The sequence below is a fragment of the Zootermopsis nevadensis genome, unplaced genomic scaffold (genome assembly GCF_977971745.1).
Source record: "Zootermopsis nevadensis isolate Lab colony 2312 unplaced genomic scaffold, Znev_1.0 Znev_ptg000010l, whole genome shotgun sequence".
In the NCBI taxonomy this organism is placed as follows: Eukaryota; Metazoa; Arthropoda; class Insecta; order Blattodea; family Termopsidae; genus Zootermopsis; species Zootermopsis nevadensis.
In genome coordinates this window covers 549,225-566,881 of record NW_028259142.1, presented here as the reverse complement: position 1 = coordinate 566,881, position 17,657 = coordinate 549,225, and the positions used below count along the sequence as shown (strand labels likewise).

Sequence of the window (17,657 nt, the reverse complement as noted above, 5' to 3'; positions counted from 1 at the left end):
GCAATGCTTCTTGAAACAATTTAACAGCAAAATTTAATGAAATTTGAAATTCGGCGAGCATAAAGGAAAACACTCTGGGTCTTCTAACTGACAACCGAAGACGGGTGTCTTCTGGGCTGATGCGTTGCGTGACACCCCGAAGACGGAGGCAGCGAACACATTTGTGACATCGGTAAACTTGTACCAAACTACACGGCGCCACATCCCAGGAGACGGTCATCTTCATGCTCATCGCCGTGAGAACCTGAAATCTCACCAATCGACAAAAAGGCTGTTCTTTGTAAATTTAACGACGATACAACAACTGCACGAAGACAGACTAGAATCAGAGATGATAGGATGGTTATGAATCAAAAACACAATCTAAGCGTGGCATTAGTCCACCCGTTAGACCAAGGATAACATTAAGACAGATCTTAGGGAGATGCTGTCAGGTAGATGAAACTGGCTCAGAATTGCGTACAGTGGTGAGCTTTAATTCCAGCGGAGTTTGGCCTCGCGCTGTGCAACATAGCTCATTTATTTAGTGGTGGTAACTATATGAACCAACTTCTTCAAGATTGATAGCTTTGCATTTTGATTCCTGGAACAGCGACTATTTTAATCGACAACGTTAACTAGCTGATCGCTGTCTCGGAGACTTTGCCGTAGGAGCAGATTTTTTTAAAACGTTTAGATAAATGTTGTACATCGCGATGTTATTTTTCAATCGCCCGGTAATTTCTCAACGAACACGACCCGCGTCCATATCTGCGCGACGTACGACGGCCCACTGGTTTGGACACCCGGCCTGCAATAGGCGCATGAATCTTATCGGATTAGGCGGTCCACGAGCGGGCGGGCGGGCAATCAGTAGCTCGACGGCTGCCGTAGGACTTGCAACGTCGGCGCTGTCTCTCCGGACCACAGGCTCGAAATTCTCCGTAAGTGTCCGTCAGATCATAGGATGAATCGACGTCGTTTCACAGGCACAGAGTTTTCATTGTGGATTCAGTCACAGCTGGTAAGTGGCAGTCTCATAACTAAGTAGCCTCACGTAGCAGATTTCTTCCTGAGAACCGACGAGTCCCTCCGCTACTCTGGACAGTCTTCGTCGTTTTTTTTACAACACGAGTCCGCCACTGGTGCCTATCATGAGCCAGATTAATCCAGCCCACATCCTTCCCAATTGTAACATTAACCTCCCATCTACACCTAGGTCTTCCAAGTGGCCATTTCCCTCTCTAGTCGTCAGAGTTCCGAGGACGTCCTCCTCCGTTTAAGAAGGCCGAGGGGTTTGTGTGGACGAATGCAGTGACTTAAGACACTGTGAGAACCGTTGCTTGAGCGAACTACATTCGTTCTCGAGCGCTTTAGTTCAGAAGTACTTCCAGAGCTCAAAAGAGCTTAGATCCACAAGTCATGATTTTCGTTTTTACATCGTGGCTCTCGGGGTAATTCAGAAAGTCGTCGAGGGAAATACACAAGAATCTACCCCGTGCAGACATTAATGCCCAACGCCATCAGCGATCTGCCACCAAAATCTCTCTCGGAATGAAGATTCCTGTCTTCTGGGTTGTTGCCCTGTGTAGTCTGGTCGATGTTAACCAACGTTTCAGAGGTCATACTGCCTCCATCATCAGGGCGATGCTGAGTATGAAGATTCCTGTCTTCTGGGTTGTTGCCCTGTGTAGTCTGGTCGATGTTAACCAATGTTTCAGAGGTCATACTGCCTCCATCATCAGGGCGATGAGTATGAAGATTTCTGCCTTCTGGGTTGTTGCGCTGTGTAGTCTGGTCGATGTTAACCAACGTTTCAGAGGTCATACTGCCTCCATCATCAGGGCGATGCTGAGTATGAAGATTCCTGTCTTCTGGGTTGTTGCCCTGTGTAGTCTGGTCGATGTTAACCAACGTTTCAGAGGTCATACTGCCTCCATCATCAGGGCGATGCTGAGTATGAAGATTCCTGTCTTCTGGGTTGTTGCGCTGTGTAGTCTGGTCGATGTTAACCAACGTTTCAGAGGTCATACTGCCTCCATCATCAGGACGATGAGTATGAAGATTCCTGTCTTCTGGGTTGTTGCGCTGTGTAGTCTGGTCGATGTTTACCAACGTTTCAGAGGTCATACTGCCTCCGTCATCAGAGTACAAAGATTTCCGTCTTCTGGGTTGTTGCGCTGTATAGTCTGGTCGAATTTAACCAACGTTTCAGAGGTCATACTGCCTCCGTCATCAGGGCGATGATACACAGCGCAACAACCCAGAAGACGGAAATCTTCATACTCACCGCTGTGAGAACCTCAAGTCTTACTCTCTCGGAATGTTTGTGTTGAGTATGAATTTTGCTGTCAGTGAGACAGGCGACTCAGGAAATGCTCCCATGATTCACTAGTGATGATTTTTCTTTTTCAAAAAGAATGTGACTAACAGGATGCAAAGTTCTCCGTTTTTAAATAAACATCCAACATCCAACATCCTGCACACAACTGGAGGCGTAGACATTCCTGATTTCGTGTGACACATTCAGGACGTATTGAAGAAACTAATAACATCTGTATTAATAATAATATAATTGTAATTCTCTCCGTGAATGAATCGATTGATTTCCCAAATACTTCTGTTATAAACCGGGGGTGGGTTTAAGAGGCTAAGATTTCTTGTTCAGGGAGAGTCACATTTGGTTTTGGAACGTAGAGGCTGCCATCGGTCAAATTTGCCCTAAAAGTGAAATGTGGTTCGGGGGATACTCTGAACTAGCATTTCATGGGTAAGTAAAGTGGAGAACGAAAGGCCACAAGAACTGTCAAGGACACAACATTTTCTTTGTAACCGGGGTTCGATCTACTCGTCGCCATAACTGTGTCCAGACGAGCTCTCGACTCTCGCAGGGCACATCAACCACGCGGGTCAAAACACTTCTAGTCCTCTCAGTCAGTTACAGATTGGTATTATTACTTACTTAAAAACTTCCTGCTTGTTCAGGTTCTTCATATTATACGTTAAACTCGTCAGACATGACATCAAACGTCATCACCGTCGCCATGTTTCTAAACTACCAACTTCAAAACAGAAGTTTATAGGAATGTTTACAATCTATGTTTCCCCCCCCCCCCAAACATTTCATGGTCATCGTGCCCGAACCTCTTCTTATCGCAGTAAAATCGATTTCTAAATGAAAAATGCGCGCGTTAGCCATGATGTGTTAAAAAATTGTTCCTCAAGGTAGTATGGTGCTTACGTAATATGATTATGCGCGTGTTTCTTTCTTCTAGGCTCAAATGGATTTAAGTGCGACATAAGAGGATTAATGGATTCGACAAAGGAGACGCGCGTCGAACCTACAACTCATATTAATTTCATGGAGCGAAGATCCACTGAGTGCGTTTTGAAGCTTCATTTAAAATCGAACGCCAAAACGAAGCACGCACGACGTTTCTGCTCCTAGAGAATACGCCGAACGCAGACAATTGTGTTCCGGAACAGAATGGATATTCGCTGGCTCCTAAGAATAGACTGTGATTTTCCTTGCAGTTCCAGGACGTAGGAACGTAGCTCACAAAAGTGTAGCGTTCACAAAGAAAGAACAATTCTGTAGCACAATATAGACCGAGACACATCGTTTGTGATAGGAGTACTAAAAATATAAGAGTCCCAGGTCGAGAGTGAAAGGAATTTCAGAAATTCCGAGACGAAAAATGGTGACGTCGGAGAACAAGGAACGAGAGCCCCCAATGCCCCTGCATCATCTGCACCCAAACACGAAGGGGCACAGCCCCCAGACCATGGCATGGTACAGGCCGGACCCAGCTCCAGTGCTCAGCAAATTTCCAGGTGGGGATCAGAGTGGGACAAACAACTCCGCCTTCCACCCGGTCAGCCCCTATGACCGGGCAACACCCCGCCCGGTGGTGTTAAAGTTTTATCCCGCGGTGGAGGAAAACACGCAGGTGACCTGGTGCTGCTGCACAGGTGCCAATTACAGATGTTCCATCGCCGTCACTGGAACTGAGAGGCTTTGGGGCTTAGAACCACGAAACCGCTGGACAAATTCTTCGGATACAGCATCGCACTGCAGTAAAGAATATGAAGAAGAAGATGAAGAAGAAGATGAAATTGACGTCGGAGATTGCGAAACGAATACTTCCCCACGCAGTAAGGACAACGAAGGCTCCATTTGCATGTCGCTTGCAAGCGCGAAAGCTCCCAGTGCTGTGGGCAGATTACGAACGGTGGTATCGACACCAATTACAATTACCAGCGGTTCGGCGCGGGACTTTCCGATGACGGAAGGCGCTGCTCAGAACAGACATTCAGTTGTTCAAGGAAGCATAGAAATTGGCAGGAGACCAATTTACATGCCTGAAATAGCAGGGCTTCAACCTCTGGCTCCTACTAAAACAGACTCTAAAAGTGGTACAGGCCTTCCTGAAGATGGAAGTCAGCTTTCAATGGAGACAGACAACGGCGAGGAATGTCGGCTGCCGTCCTCAGCGTCGCCTCCTAAAATCGGGGAACATTTTCCGAGTGAGTACGTCACAGCTGCGAGACTTGCCGAAGACGATATTTTCATCAAGGCAGAGGGACGCCCGTTGAGAGCAAGGACGTATTCCATCACGGAACACGAGTTGACAACTCCTACTACGTCGCCAACGAGAAGCAGTGAAGACAATAATGTAGACTGTTCCTTCGGCGAAAGAAAATTCTGCAGAAAGGAAGACGATGAAACACTAAATACGTTCACCCACGTCGCTGAGGAATCGCCCGTGTTCAACGTCAGAGGCGCAGTACGAGAATGTCCCACGGCTGAGACAGCCGGCGACGAAGTCAATTACTCCCAAACAATCTTGAGCGACGCGTATGACCCTGGCATGACGCCTACAGTTATGAAGAGGAATTTTCCGAGACACACCTCACCTCCAGCAAATGCTCGTGAGGCTGACGTTTCTGTTTTAGTTGGAACTAACCTCAGTAAACCGCTTTCCGAAAGACACGGTGATAAGGAGTCTTCTGCAATGAAGCGCCCAGAAAATGCGGATAAACAGAGTCTTCGTGAACAACAAAGCTCACTCGTGCTTCGTTCCACTCAAATAAACCGCACTCAGATATGTGGCAAACAAAGTTTCGAAGAAAAACTCATTTCCAATCAGGACGAACGCAAAACTCAGGTGGACAGTGACCAGTCTTCTGAGGACAGGGGCGAATCCCCTCACAAGAGGTCTCATTTGGACGACGACGACGACTACAAATGGCGCTCGGTGGACAGATGTGACTTACCACATGAGGGGTCTCCCGTTAAAACTCGCAACCCAATTACTGACGAAAATGTCATCGAAAACGGAAGGGAGTACATCCCGAGAAACTCGCTTGTGGTGACACCCACCCAAGGCGCTGATGAACATCATCTCGAAGATAAGGGAGGCTTTCTCCGAAGCACTCCTTCAGAACCCCGCGTACAAAGTGCAGTTGTCGGAACGGAACGGAATTCATCTCTGGAAAACGAAACGGCAATTAACAACCAACAGCGCGAGGAAGGCCGTGGCTTGTCTGCTCGAAACAACCAAAGAGAATCCCAGCGGATTCTACACGATCAAAGTACCCCTCGTCAACGGAGCTCTGTGCTTGTCCGGTCGAGGGAACTGAGACCCGGAGGCGGAGAAACCGTCATTCAACAAGTGGGCACTGCAAGTGGACCAGAACTCAGCACAGGAGTACAAGGACCTCCCCCCTTCTCTGCTGAGGATTCTGCACTCAGGAGCCGCGTCCTCATTTTGCTGTGGATCCTGTTGGGCGAGCGAAGGCTGTGCGAAGTAGGGTACCCGGTGGAGCCCGTCCATCGAGTCCTGTGGCGGGTCGTGGACGTCTGCTGTTCCGTGGCCGGTGTCAAGAGCGCCGCGGCGGTGCCACTGAACGCGGACCACGACTGTGGCTCGGACATGCTGTGCTTCCGGGATCACACGCACCGGTTCCTGGAGGTCTGTGCCCCAACGCGCGAGCATTGGAAGCAATTTGGCTGGGCAAGCCTCACCGTCGACGCGGTTGTCCGCAAGATCTACGATGAAGGTGAGTGATATGTACTCTTTTGCATTCTACGTTCCTGCTCAGACAATGAAGCCGTATCAACTGCGAAGGTTATTTAGCTCTCGATGATATGTGGTGGAAAACGTGAAATAGCTGTGAAGGCGACTGTCCATTCAGTAAAATTTGTAACTCGACTACGGTAAGGACACTGGCGTGAAGTTATCGAATGACTGAAAACAGTGCTTTATAATTCCCCATCACAATATTGGACAACATTTCACAGTCCGCATTCTCACTTCCAGACACACTTTGCCGGGTAACTGAAGAACGTATTTCAGGCGCACAAATCGAGGACATCTTCCTCATGAGGAACATCAGGAATTCTCGTATAAATATGAGCAATGACGTCCATGTATCTGCCGTTATATTCCAGTGTTATCCGCGGTTTGGCGACGTTATTATATGCTCTACGTCTTACCAATAATGGTAGGTTTACATGAGCATAGAAATCAACCCTAAAAGTCATCGAAAGTAAATTATAAGTGGAGAGAATAAACGAATACAGAATTTTTTACGGAAATTTTTCGGAAACCGACTTTTTGGAAAACAAAGAGTGGAGATGGGTGAGTAAATTGGACTGGACTAGATCGCGATCAGCATGAACCGTCTGGCGAGTCTGAAGACGGCCGTGTTCTGGGTAGTTGTTGCGCTGTGTGTGTAGTTTGGTAGACGTTTACCAACGTTTCAGAGGTCCTTCCTGCCTCCATCATCAGGGCGATGAACTACCAGACTACACAGCGCCACCACAAAGCCAGAAGACAGCCATTTTCGTCTCAGTCACGTTGCGAGCTGGTGACTTCGTCTCTGATTGAGTTTTTATGTAAGTTCTCTTCAGGTCTCTGAGATCAAGCGAAGACACAAATAGCAGGGAGATAGTCGTGACAAAGGAACCGACAGCCCTCGAGCTCTTGTGTCGTGTCAGAAAGAAACACGCGGCACGATGCACGACGACTGCTATTGGACATCTCGACCGTGGGCGGTCCAACCGGATCGAATCTGATTGGCAACCGAATGCATGCCGTACCTTGATGCTGTGGTATCTGTTGATAACGGCACTATCACGCGCAGTGGCGCCAACTAATCAAGGACGTGATTACGGAATCTTGTAAACGTGGACTGCAGAAATTGTAGCCGCTCCTTTTGGGCATACGTTGCATCCTGATAGTAGAGAACGTGCAACGGTGACAATGCACTTAGTGCCCAAAGAAACTTCTCACAAAATGCGTGCGTATTTCATCCAAAATCAAAATTACTCGGAACTAATTTCGGATCTTGGAGGAATATGGAACAAAATGTCGTCAAAACACGCGGATTGGCGTAAAAGTATCGTTAACCTTTTGTCAGATTGTTTATTGTCGCAGTACGAGTGGTGTTAGAATCTGCAAGGTCCAGACCTACGAGGCACCACGGAACACGGGGCGTCAGAGCTCGAGGCTCAGCTGAATCCACCGCGTTTAAAAACATCTTGGCATTGTCGGAAGTGGCTCGTTCCCGTCGCAGCCTCGACAAACACGCAACAGCAACGGAACAGAGTCCAGGAACTCGATCGGCCGGTCGCACGTCGGACTGCGTGCCGACCGACGTGTTCTTTCGTTATCTATGTAAATAAGAGTACTCGGCCTTCCTGCCATGATCGCTGTTTATCAATGCGGAAATACTCGGGGATTGTTCGCGAGATTGGTAGCCGTAGGCAGGAAAGCGGCCAGATTACATATCCATGTTCATGGAGAAGGACGTCATGACCAGCAGTGGCGGCTCGTTAATATTAAACGAAACAACTGAAGAGCAAATGCGAACTCTCGTGTCAAAACCGCGTTGAAAAACGAATTTAAAATTGGGGTCGTGGGTTCGAATCCCTCCCAGCACGTGTCTACGTCCATCTGTTCCTATGCTGTGTTGTTCTGAACAGGTGAAACGACCGTCCGATTCTCCGATCTTCAGTCAGAGGAAATTACACCAAGTGAATCAGTTAGTTAGTTAGTTAGTTAGTTCAGAAATCGGTACAGGTACATTCAGAGGCTGCGAGAGATGAGACTTGACTTGACTCGACTCCACTCGTCCAACGTGTGGTCAGCGTCAGATGACACCCGGTGCGACTCGACAGGGTGGGGGGGGGAGGAGGTGACTGCCTGATTTCAGAGAAGAAGCTCTTATCAACGGCAATTCTTCGATCACAATGCAATCGATTTCATTGTCGTCTACAGTTTTTATCTGAAATACTTCTGGTCTAATCTGATAGAAAAAATATCCTCTTCATCGAAAATAGTAAGCCAGCGACACTTCTCATAAACAACACTTTTTACGCAGAAGTGTGAAAATCTTAAAAAACTCGTATACTGAAAATAATTAATTGATCAGAGTTCGTGATTTCAGAATTATCAGTTGGAAAGAACTAACGCTGCGCTAACCTCGAATAGTTTCATGGCCGCGACACTGTAGAATAATTCTTAAGTGAAACAACGGCAAAATAGTTTAAGAGGTACTTTCTGCCTCCATCATCAGGGTGATGATTGAGGCAGAAAGGACCTCTGAAACGTCGGGAAAGTTCCACGACGCGAAGACCCAGAAGACAGCCATCTTCACCTCCGTGAAAACTTAAAATCCAACTAAGAATAGTTCAAAGGCAAAAGAAATCATCCAGAGATGCACTGCAGAACTAAAAATGTTATTATCAATTTTGTATACAGTTATAGAAATACTTGAAAAGAACACGTACGTACACAAAATAACAATATTGAAACATCACGGAGAATCCTAGAGGAGAAAGTCTTTTCAGAAGACCACGGAGTAGCTCCGTAAGAGTCACGGCAGTAATCTGGCTTTACGCGATCTAGTGATTTGTTTCGAGGTTACAAATAAGAATCGATCACCTCACGCTTCCGAGAACTCCACGTACACGGAAGTGTGAGCTGTGTGGACGAGGCCCGGCTGATTCGCGTTCCCAATAGAGAATACGATAAAGTATCAACACGCTCACAGAAGCACTGATAAAGAATGAGAATATTTATTAAACACGCCGACAGATAAGTTCGGGCGAGGACTTACGATCAAGCCTTCCGTTTAAATCCGTTTATCTCAACACAGAATCCACATCAGAAGTTTTCCCAGAAGGAAATTCGATGGCCACTTGACAATCGGTCGCTCGCCGCTGTCAGCTGTGCCACGAAGAAGCTGACGGTGGTCGTTCTGAACACCCACACTGTATTCGCTAACCCACCAAGTGCCAATGCTGACATGCGTACTGATTGAGTTTATTAAATGTTTGTATACGTATTATTGGGCCATCCTGTGGTTATAAAGTGTTAAAATATTTCTCATTAGGCAGGATTTAAGGAGCGAGCATTGAAGAAATAATTATTGCACACACCTCAGAAGTTCGCGGGTGCGTGCAGTCTCCAGTGCTATACAGAAGAGCGGCCTCTTAGGACACAGACCAAGCGATAAGCACATTCTTCGTTGACCACGTGAACGATGGATTAGCCATCTACGTAATTTAGCCTCGGAATAGCCCAGACCTTGAAAGAGTTGGGAACAGGCTTTGAAGAATTATTGTGTTATCAAAGCACTGAAATCATTGCAAGTAATATTTATCACCTTATTTTTTCCTTTGTGATACACGTAAGTAAGGTCGATAATGTTGCAACAATTCTTATCTACGTACGTACTGACTGATTAAATTTGCCTGCGATACGTACGCCCTTTCGTACGACGTGTGGACGTCAAGACTGGAAGCCGAAGAGAGACGAGGCTAGCCGTGCACGCGATGACTTCCTGTCAGCGCGTCCGGCGCCAAAGTACGCGCTGTGACTCACTGAACAGCGTAATCCGAACTGAACTGACAGGATGAGACGGTCCACCTCTCGTGAAACCAAAATCCGCCACTGGACACAATGCCCACTAGGTCAGCTTCAAACGCCCCCGATACCTCGCACCGCGATTCATCTTAATGTTATCAAACTCCTCCGTCACTTAGGTGTCCGAAGTTCTGACTAAAGAAAAATCTGTATGCATTCCTCTAGGTTCGGAATCCTAGCTACATGCCCAGCCCATCACAACCTCCAAACCTTCATACCGAAACACGGCTCCAATTCTCGCTGACTTGGGCCAATCACCAAGTTTCTTGTCGCATAATTTCTCAAATAGGCCACGACAACCTTGTTCCAAGTTGTCATCATTCGCTGTTATTTTCACATCTCTTTTCGCCACTATACAACCTACGCAGTTGGTAAATCGTCGTTAAATAATTTCATAATCGATCGATCTAAAACGGCGACCTCATTATGCACGCCTGCCGTGAAAATAACGGGCAGAAATGTTCATCGGCTGGTGTTGAAAACACAACTTGAAGACGAAGTTCTTCTGGCACGTGCCATGAGGGTGTAGGTTGGAGTGGAGGAAAAGCTCCACGCATTATTAACCTTCGCACCAGGCGACAGAGAGCCGTCACTGTGAAGCTCAGGACATTGAGGCACAAAATGAACCCGCGGTAGTTCAGGCCTTCGCCAGTCACTCTACCAGATGTAGGATAATATTAAAGTTGGTGTCAGCTAAGGTGTGGTCAGGGGCCTCTCTGGCTACACGGAGTTAGTTACTTGGCGTTGGCTTCAAAAGCATGCGGACAACCGAACGTCCTGCCCCGTTCGCTGTGGCGGAAGGCGTCTATCTAATCGGCTGGCCGGCCGGCCGGCCGAAGCTCTCGTCGGCACGAGGCGACTTCCCCTTTGTAGTCGAGCGATTAGTGCAAACACAATCATCACGCCGAGCTTTTCTCTGTTTCTCGTGCGATGTATTTTCGTGAAAAACTTCCTCTTAGATAAAAAACGGTTTGAGAATCTTGAACTCTGACGTTAAACTCCAGCCGCCTGATAAAACCATGAACTCGGAAGACTTCGCCATTAACACTTAAAAAGCTCGGCACAGCTTCGTCTGGATTTCCTACTACCAGAGTCGTCACCGTCAGAAATTAGTTCCAATTCATCATCTTGTGTACTCCCTCAGTTGATACGGCGTCTTTAAATTACCTGTTCACAGAACTGCTGCCTCTCCTCCGACTGCAAGTCCTACCGCCCGCCATAGAGCGGGCGATCTCCCAGCTGTCACACACGGACCACACGCCCAACCCCCAGCACGTCTCAGGGGGCAGCACTGCCGGAGGCAAGCTGCTGACCGCCGTGGTGATGCCGACCAAGAAGAAGCGAGGCAGACCAGCCAAGATAACCAACAAAGTTGACGAAGGTAATCTGCGATTATTTCCTTAAACAGCGTTAACCAGCTGATCTTTGTAATGGTGAGGCGTTGTGTTTTCTTCGCGGTAGGAACCGGATCTTTAAATGCTATCTGGGTGTTTCAAAGTGCAAACGTTTCAGGGGGTCGCATCGAGCGCGTCATGTTGTGGCGTTTCCTGCTCAACCTGCTGGAGGACCCCAGGAACTCTCCCTGCATCCACTGGGTGCAACGCGACGAGGGGATCTTTCGTATCCTGAACACGGACTGGCTTGCCCGGCTCTGGGGCCGGCGCCATGGCAACCCCAGGATGACGTACGAGAAGATGGCGCGTGCCATGAGGTAAGGCGATCCTGTCTTAAGCAGCTCGAGTTACGCGATACTTGAGTTCGTGGGAGAACCGATAATCTTCGCGATTTCTTTCATAACTTGAATTGCGAGTTGCGTTTCAAGGGGGATTATTTACTTAATTCTTTAAAGCATTCCGATGTACATATGACCTCCTCTTCTGGGGGCGTCGTGACGTGCGGTGTAACGACGCTCGGCGCCTGTTTTCCAGCGTCGTTTCCAATTACCCCCGAAAGTTTACCTATGGTTAATGTGTCGTATTTTGGAGGCGTCGCGATGCTTAGCGTCGCTTTTCCAACTTCATGTTCATAGGTACTTCCAGTGGCATCCGCATGTTCAAATGCATCGAAAGGGGCGTCTTCTGAAAGCGTCTTATGGTCGGCGTGTCCCCTTTGAAGCGAACGACTTACTCCATTCTGGTATCGTGCTTAGTTTCCGAGTTGCGGGAAACACGCTTAGCGGTAATCGAACTCAGGACATTTTTCCAGGGTTCTAACTGTCATATGACCCCCTCCCTCGTCTCAATAAATAAGCATGCCAAGTTTGATGCAAATCGGTGCATCCGTTCACGAGCCATAAGCGAACAAACACGTAAACCCAGAGTTTGAACTTCGTGTGTGAATTTATTTAGGACAGCTTCGACTTTAAAAGGTTACGTAAACAATTTATTTACCTGTTTATTATAACTTCGGAAGATCATGTAATGGGCTTGAATTAAGGAGACTGTACACTTGTGGAGATTACTGAAGGAAGTGACTGAGTAAACTCATGAACAGAAGCAAATGCAATCGGTTGATTTATTTTAGCTTCCTTGGACAAAGATTTTGCATTACTTTTCTCACATAATGGGACAACTTACAGATCTGTTAGATGGACAGAGCACGCGAATGACACTAGAAGGTTGTGATGAATGTTAAGGAGACATCAGAAGCACTCGGTCGCCTTCCAGAAACGAGTCAAATGAGAAATTTCACGTTCTCACGGAAGCGAGTAGCACCGTATAAACCGATAGAAGAAGTTTGCCGACGTTTCAGAGGTGCTTGCTGCCACCATCATCAGGGCGTCACCTTCAAGCTACGTTAAAGTTAGGCTACAAGCAAAAATACGTAAAGTCCTGATTTGTTCTGTTTAATCAACGACGTTCTGTTTTCGGTGCCGTTGAGCTGTTGATAACTTGTCCACGTGACCACAGCACGTGCAGCCTTGGACACGAATTGCAACAGTTATTACGATAAACTGATATCATTGTAATTTAAGCAAATATGCCGGCACACACTTTAACCTAGAGCTTTCGAGATCAGCGATTACATAAGAATCGACTCTTCAGTCATGGTCTAAATTTAAACACACGGTTGACGAACGTCACTGCCGCCGAGTGACTGGCACTCTTGCCTCGCGGTGCGGAGGTCCCGGGTTCAAACCTCCTCCCTGATGTAGTCTCGTGGTCGTCGTCAGTGTCTGGGGCAAATACTGACAAAGCCAGTGGGAAGATCGTGGCTCGCAGCTTCCCACACTCATCTGCAGTTTTCGTGGTACTTTGGTGCGCCTCACGCATCAGGATTACTGATCCGTTCATACAAATGCGTCGTCTTGGTAAATTTGTTTTTCGCCGAAAAAATTGTGCGATAAGAGTTCGGAGATCGTCCAATCTTCGGGGAAATTCCACTCCCAGGTCCTAAAAATACGGCAGAAAACTGCGTAGTCAGTCGGCCGATTACGAAATCTGAACTTCACGTGAAATGCGAAGTTCCAACCCTGCACGCTTACATCACGCAGATAATTTTTCGTAAATAGTTCCACGAACGCGGGGGGGGGGGGGGGGGGGAGAGTAATCGCATTTCTGTTCCTGGAGGCCGCCAACGCCCTTTGAGGGGGAACTTCAGGGAACTGTTACGACGCCACTCGCTCACAGACACGGTCTCCTAAGCGCAGAAGGACTCACCCCGTCGCCTTTCGAAACGAGGGCGTCCGCAGTTCGCAGATGGGCTTCCTTATCGCAGAAGCACGACTCCTTCTTCGCGCGTTATCTGTCTAACTGGAATCGGAATCCTCGAAAAAGGGACTCGTCTACCCCGCAAAAAGAACCGGACGTGTCGCTGCGGGTGGAATTTGATCACAAATGTTTGGTGGTCCGTAAAGTGGCGATACAGACGCAGTTCACGCGCAAGAGACAACATTTAGGAGATATTTTCCACTCGTCACTGACACTAAAACATTCCACACGAATAGAATGCAAGCTAACGAAACAGAGGACATAACTATTTCTTCGCGTGAGACTGTGTTAGTCAGATTCGGTCCACGCGTGTCCTAATTATTCACACGTTACGCCTCGCGACATAAAACTGTACTTTTCGGAAATGGATTGGATTCATCTGGCTCAGGACAGGGTCTGTTGGTTTTCCTTCATGTCGCGTCCTTCCGGGCGTAGTCGTCGCTAGGGTCAGAACCAAGGACTCGTAGCAGAGAAACCCTGAAAAGTATTTCGACTGCCGGCCACCGCGTTGCAGATGTTTATCGGCGACGCGCAAACGCGAGTTGACGCTTGCAGAGAATAACAGTGACTCCCATAGATGAGGAATTACGTGTTTGGAAAAATTCTTAGATTTACTGTGCACATTTCTAAGAAATATTTCTCGTTTTCACGAAAGAATTTATCTCTCGCCACTTGGCTTATCTTATCACGCCTCTACGAGAGGTCGCTGCTATGGCAAGCAACATGTCACATCTGAAAGACTTCATCTCTTCTTTGCTCAGAGCAAACAGACTTGGCTCCGCTCAGCAGCGTCCGATTCGCTCTCGACGATGCGCGTTGGCACATTTTCTACGCAATTCGTTAGGCGCGAACGAGTGCTACAGGTCCTACCAATCGCAACGTTCTCGATTTGATCGCTGTAACTTTTCTGCGAAATTTTGTAGCTTGGAACCAAAAAAAAAAACTGCAATTTTTTGAAAAAAGTACAAAACAAATGATAAAATTACAGGTAAGTTATCGGTTAGAAATTCCCCGATTTTGATGTTAAATCAATCATGAATGTTAACTTGTTAGTTTCCCAGTTCAATCCCAGATTAATAACGACACAGTTAGTTTAAATTATGTTTTCTCTCTCTGACAGGACGTACTACAGGTCAAAAGTGCTGCAACCTGTCCCACGACTCCGGAACTTGCCGCGCAAACTGGTGTACAAATTTAATCCGGCAGTTATCCACAAGGTGGCAGCAATGAAGCTGTCCTGTAGCACATTCAGCGGCAGAGGACTGAACTATAATAACAACATTAGCAAATGACTGCAGTTTAAGCGAAGTCTGCACAAATTTGTTTAATTTGAGTTGTGACGGCCAGCTTGTTAACAACGTCGATCTGTGAAACTCGTGAAAAGGAACAATGGCCCAGAGTGGTCTGCAGTTTCCAATAATTTAAGGTGGAGGGACTTCAGATTGGAATGAGTTGGGGCTGTATCTCGCGTATTCCGGGAAACAAAAACCATTCTCCAAGAGAATTAAAATACTAGGCAAAATTAATTTCAAACGCGTTGCCCTGTGTCGTCTTTACGCCATTTAAAACGCCATGAGCTCGGAAAGAAGAGATACAACACTTGAAAAACTGCAGCGAGCGGAGATAATGTCTTTAAGGACAACGTCGTAAGAGGACTTTTTGCTGAGAACGAATTAAGTTAAAATAGACGAATGACGTTATCGTCCTCAAGCGTAAATGAGCTAACAAAACAAAGAATTCGCACACTCAATTGACGAAGAATATCAAATTTTTCAGTTTCAAGTCTTGTGCAAATTGTCCCGGTTAAATTAATTTAAAAAACGCAGGGCCTATTGCTGGCTTAAACCAAAGGAGGATTTTAATTTTATTTAAGTGTGAATGGTACCTAAATTCAGCTGTTTTGTGTGTGAAAGACGTACAAAATATGAAGCTGATGGTAGCATCGCACAGTAACTCCTGAAGACCACGCAACCCACAACACACTAACGTCTCGACTTGTCTGCAACGAATTCGTTTCAAATCCGTGCATTTGGTTCGAGTCGTGAAATGAACTGTAAATTACAGATTCTTTAGACGCTGGTCTGTAACAATCCTCGGTCTATCGCTTTGCACTTTGATAGGTCTGGCAGATGCGCTGGGAAGTCGTGTTTTGTCTTAATTCGTTCGTAAGTCCCATACAACACAGCATCCACGATTGACGGCCGCTTGTCTGAGTCGAAAACATTTCCTATTCGGACAAGAACACAGGCCTCGAGCTTCGTTGCAGATCTCCGATTAGTCATGTCATTACGTAAAGTTGTCCTTGGCTATTAAGAAATAATTACAGGTAGAATTATTAATTTAACTAAAACTGTACGTATAATGAAATATAAATAATTTTAACGAGATGCCTCAGTAGGCGGAATGCATATTTCATTGTTAGTGAAGCCACCAAAGTCACTGCAATTTGTCAGAATTACACTCTTGATCGAATGAATTCCAAATGGAAGGTGGTGATGAACAGTTTATCTCGTCTCCCCCTGTAATTTCAAAACAAAAGTGACATGCAGGCGCCATGTTTAGGCTCAATGCGTCTGTCTGAGAATTCTACTTTGACTTCGTTCGTTTTGGGTCTTCAAAGTCCACCATTTGCCCAGTTCTTGATTAGAAACGGAGACTGCAGTTCTGGACCATCGTTCCTTGTATTATATAGTGACGCCACTGAATGGCATTAAAGTCTTTTGTGCGATGAAACAAACAAACAAACAGACAGACAGAGAATTCAGAAGACAAGTTGTTAGTTACAACTGAAGTGACTGTTAGTTCTTATATTAATTACTTATTATGTTCATAATATCCGTAGTTGTCTTGAAGGTAGGACTAGTCTAAGGTAAAAATATTTAAAGGAAGTTTCTATGACAAACTTGACTCATATTTGGATTTTAAAATCCATTTCTTCCATTGGGGGTCATAAACGTATGGACACAGATTAGTTAAACAATGTTTAGTGAAGGGGTTTGAAGCCACATCGCGGATCACGTGCATACGAACCATCTTTTGCGTTATCAACGGCTGCTTAATTAATAAAATGAAACTCTTTCTTAGAATTAAAAAGGCGCGGGTGCGAACGAGATCTCGGGTTCTCATTGTCGAAAAACTGCGTTCCGCTGTTAACATTTTAACAGCGGAAAACATTTTCGGTTCTTGCTGACAAACCGACGATTAAGAATTCACTTCAAGTGAACCGAAACGTCCGATATATAAGACCAATTACGTTCTTCCAGGACGGGCCTGAACACAAGACATAAAAGCCAATGGAAAGAAATGAAGTCCAAGACGAAGTTTAGATAAGTTCGTAGTAAATTGAACTGAAGAGAATCAGAATAGAGAAGGCGGTAATTCTTTATTTATGAAAATGAACCACTGTGGAACAGTGAGCTAAAGGATGTACGATTTCCTGTGTTGGAAATAAAGGTTGGCATCACTGGCGATACGCATTTATTCATGTATTTCTTTGTTTCCTTACAAAAGTTATATTCTGGTTGGTAAGTATCGTGCTATGAACACTTTACGACGCTGACGGCCACACGGACAGGATATTATTAAAACGAATGTTACGTATTAATGAGTATTTGAACCGAAGTTCCAGTGCCGTATCTGTATAATTCATACCAGTTAATTCGTTACCGACTGAATAATGTAGTTTCATCCGGGAACGCAATTCCTCGGCCCTGCGAGGTAAAGATCTGGTTTTGGTTTGACCCACCAAATGTGGATTTGTTGATGCGGGTGCCACCGACTTCTTCAATTTGCACACAGGTTAAAAACATCGCGGTTGTCATGGCAACAAACGGAAATCCGCCTCGTATTTGTTTCGTCAGCTCACAGCGACGAAATGATTGTCGTTTGTTCGCGGCACATGAAAGCGACTGCGCATCGCTAGTTCGCAGAATTGCCGGTGCGAGCAGGAATGCTCCCCGGTGTCAACATGCGCGGAACACAATGCGCAGGCGCAGAGCGGGCTCACTGAGGGCGCGCGAAATTGCAGGCAACC

The 17,657-nt window shown here is 46.4% G+C and overlaps 1 protein-coding gene across 2 annotated transcripts; it reads left to right on the top strand.

The window, feature by feature from the left end:
- Positions 1–858: 858 nt before the first annotated feature.
- Positions 859–17,092, top strand: LOC110834832 (uncharacterized). Of its 2 annotated transcripts, none has more exons than XM_022074375.2 (5): positions 859–923; positions 3,255–6,042; positions 11,092–11,295; positions 11,427–11,625; positions 14,745–17,092. In XM_022074375.2, exons 2-5 carry the CDS (start codon positions 3,678–3,680, stop codon positions 14,914–14,916), a joined length of 2,940 nt encoding a protein of 979 aa, XP_021930067.2. In that variant the 5' UTR covers positions 859–923; positions 3,255–3,677; the 3' UTR covers positions 14,917–17,092. The 2 variants fall into 2 exon arrangements, with proteins under 2 accessions (XP_021930067.2, XP_021930066.2); XM_022074374.2 differs by having other exon boundaries at positions 864–1,003.
- The last annotated feature ends 565 nt before the right edge of the window (positions 17,093–17,657 follow it).